The sequence below is a fragment of the Scylla paramamosain genome, chromosome 35 (assembly GCF_035594125.1).
Source record: "Scylla paramamosain isolate STU-SP2022 chromosome 35, ASM3559412v1, whole genome shotgun sequence".
Taxonomy (NCBI): Eukaryota; Metazoa; Arthropoda; class Malacostraca; order Decapoda; family Portunidae; genus Scylla; species Scylla paramamosain.
The window spans coordinates 16384164-16386663 of NC_087185.1; the positions used below are offsets into that span (position 1 = coordinate 16384164).

The 2500-nt window shown below is 38.8% G+C and overlaps 1 protein-coding gene across 1 annotated transcript in view; it reads right to left on the minus strand.

The window, feature by feature from the left end:
• LOC135090698 (uncharacterized) overlaps positions 1–2500 on the minus strand; it is a 55750-nt gene that overhangs the window by 46497 nt on the left and 6753 nt on the right. The window contains exon 2 of the mRNA XM_063987700.1: positions 1751–1861. Within this exon, the coding sequence (XP_063843770.1) occupies positions 1751–1861 (111 nt within the window). The remainder of the gene's footprint in view (positions 1–1750; positions 1862–2500) is intronic.

Here is a 2500-nt window from a genome sequence, read left to right on the forward strand (position 1 = left end):
CACGCGAACAATGTAATACCTACACAAAGAAAATACAGATAACTCAGAAACACAGGAAGAATAAAGAAAATCCCTCCCCGTCTTCACGAAAAAATGTGGATAAAAAGCAAACGAAATGAATATAAAACAATGAAAAAAATACAGAACAGTGAAATAATATTCAGAAAGATGCAGATGAATAATGAAAGAAATAAAAATGAGACGAATAAATACAATAAAAATAACATTAAAAAAGATACAGATAAACAAGTAAAAAAAAAAACTTATGAATAAAGACACCACTAGAATCATTGTTCGAAAGATAGACAGATAAATAAACAAGGAAATAACTATTAGAGCTGGGATTCTCAACATGGGTGCGTGTATCCCCAGGGGCACGTGAGGGGAATTCTGGGGGCACGCGACAAATCTATTATAGGACCTGGACTGACCCATGAATTCACAGACAATTACTGGTGTTATTACGTGCAGTACTGATGAATTCATGGGCACATTCAATAACAGCTTTTATATACTGATATGTTTATGAGCAGATTTTTTTGTCGTCACACACCGATAAATTTGTGTACACATTTGCTATTATTTATTGACGAATTGCTGGACGCGCATATTGTGTTGTGACTGCATTCTGCTGTATTCTGGGTAAGAGGTACGTGGCCAACACTGAAAGGCTCTGGGATACAGAGATTAAAAATGTTGAGAACCCCTTTACTAAACGAATACGGACAGAAAAACTTATTAAAAGACAAATATAACCAGAAATAATAAAAAAAAAAATAGATAAAGGCAGATAAGAAATGTAAAGCAAAAGGTGCAGTTAATAGCAAAGCATGCGTTCCCAAACATACAAACTTACAAAGCAAAGCGAGACCGCAGGACGTGATGGCTTTCAGGTCAATGTGGAAAACTTGTAAACTTGCCCCCTAATAAAACTAATATCACTTCTATAATTCAAAATTTATTACAGTTTATTTATTGAAAACAACATTTTTAAATTGTCATATATATTTGTCCCATCTTGCCTAAAATTCATCCATGACTCACCAGTACATTGACATTCAATAGTCTGACCTCAGCAATGATATGTTCCTTGCCTCCTGGATTTTTCCTTGGTTTGGTAGAGTACACCTTGTCCTTTAAATATCCGCAAAGATAAAGTCAGGAATTGAGGCCAGGAAAATGAATGTCAACTTACAGGAGCAGTTATGGAGGAATTTGTGGCAAGATTAAATGAAAGCGATCGACTTACAAGATGTTTTCAAGGCCCCTCCCCGGACCCCGGACAAGATGTTAATTTCAAGATATGAATTCTGGGTAATAAACTGTCTATATTTACAAAATGTTGCTTTCAAGACGTGAACTCTGTTTTATAAACTGTCAAATATACACTTTACAAAGGTGCATTTCTTTTATTTGTGTTAAATCCTACAAGTCTATTCTAAATTGACTTGAAAATCATCACATCCCGCTGCCCTGTTCTTTAAAAACCATATACATACAGTCAATGCAGCATTTCAGTTCAGCAGACTTGACTTGAAAACCATCACATCCCACTTGCCTGTTCTCTAAAAACTACATACCTACAGTCAATGCAGCATTTCAGTTCAGCAGACTTGACTTGAAAACTATCACATCCTGCTGCCCTGTTCTCTAAAAACCACTTACCTACAGTCAATGCAGCATTTCAGTTCAACAGACTTGACTTGAAAACCATCACATCCCGCTGCCCTGTTCTCTAAAATCCACATACCTACAGTCAATGCAGCATTTCAGTTCAGCAGACTTGAGGGAAGGATCCACTTTTGCCACGATTAACAGGAAGGAAGGAGGACGCAGGACCGGGAATGCCTGTGATGCACACCTGTACCGGGAAATGTGGCCAGGTGAGAATATCAGGTAGGGGTGTAAGTGTTTAGCCAGCCAGCCAGTCACTCACTTAACCCTTCTTCTACACCCTAACACACACACAAACACACTCTCTCTCTCTCTCTCTCTCTCTCTCTCTCTCTCTCTCTCTCTCTCTCTCTCTCTCTCAGTGACGCCTCTACCGTAACACAAATTACCCGGGGCCGACCTTCTAATCGTGACAGGCGTTCGTGTTTCGTGCGTGCAGTCAGGTGTCTTGTGTGTGTGGGGAGTGACGCGTGCACCAGAGACAGGCGGAGTGAATGACAAAGCAACACAAGACACAATGGTCAATCGTTTGCTGTCTTTGTTTACCGAGTTCCGGCACGCGCATTCTCCTCGTCTCTGAATGCGTGCGTGTTGTAATTGTTCTAGGCAGTTGTTGTTTTTCTTAGTGAATCTACTTGTATTTATCTTTAATTACTTACTCAATGCATTTTCTTTGGTTGAACTGTCTTTGCTGCTACTATTACTACTACTACTACTACTTCTTAGATTTAACTGTCTATCTCTGCTTCTACTATTACTACTACTGCTATTACTACCACTGTTAATGAGTTTACGTAATGAAAAACAGGATGGAAAAAAAAACGTG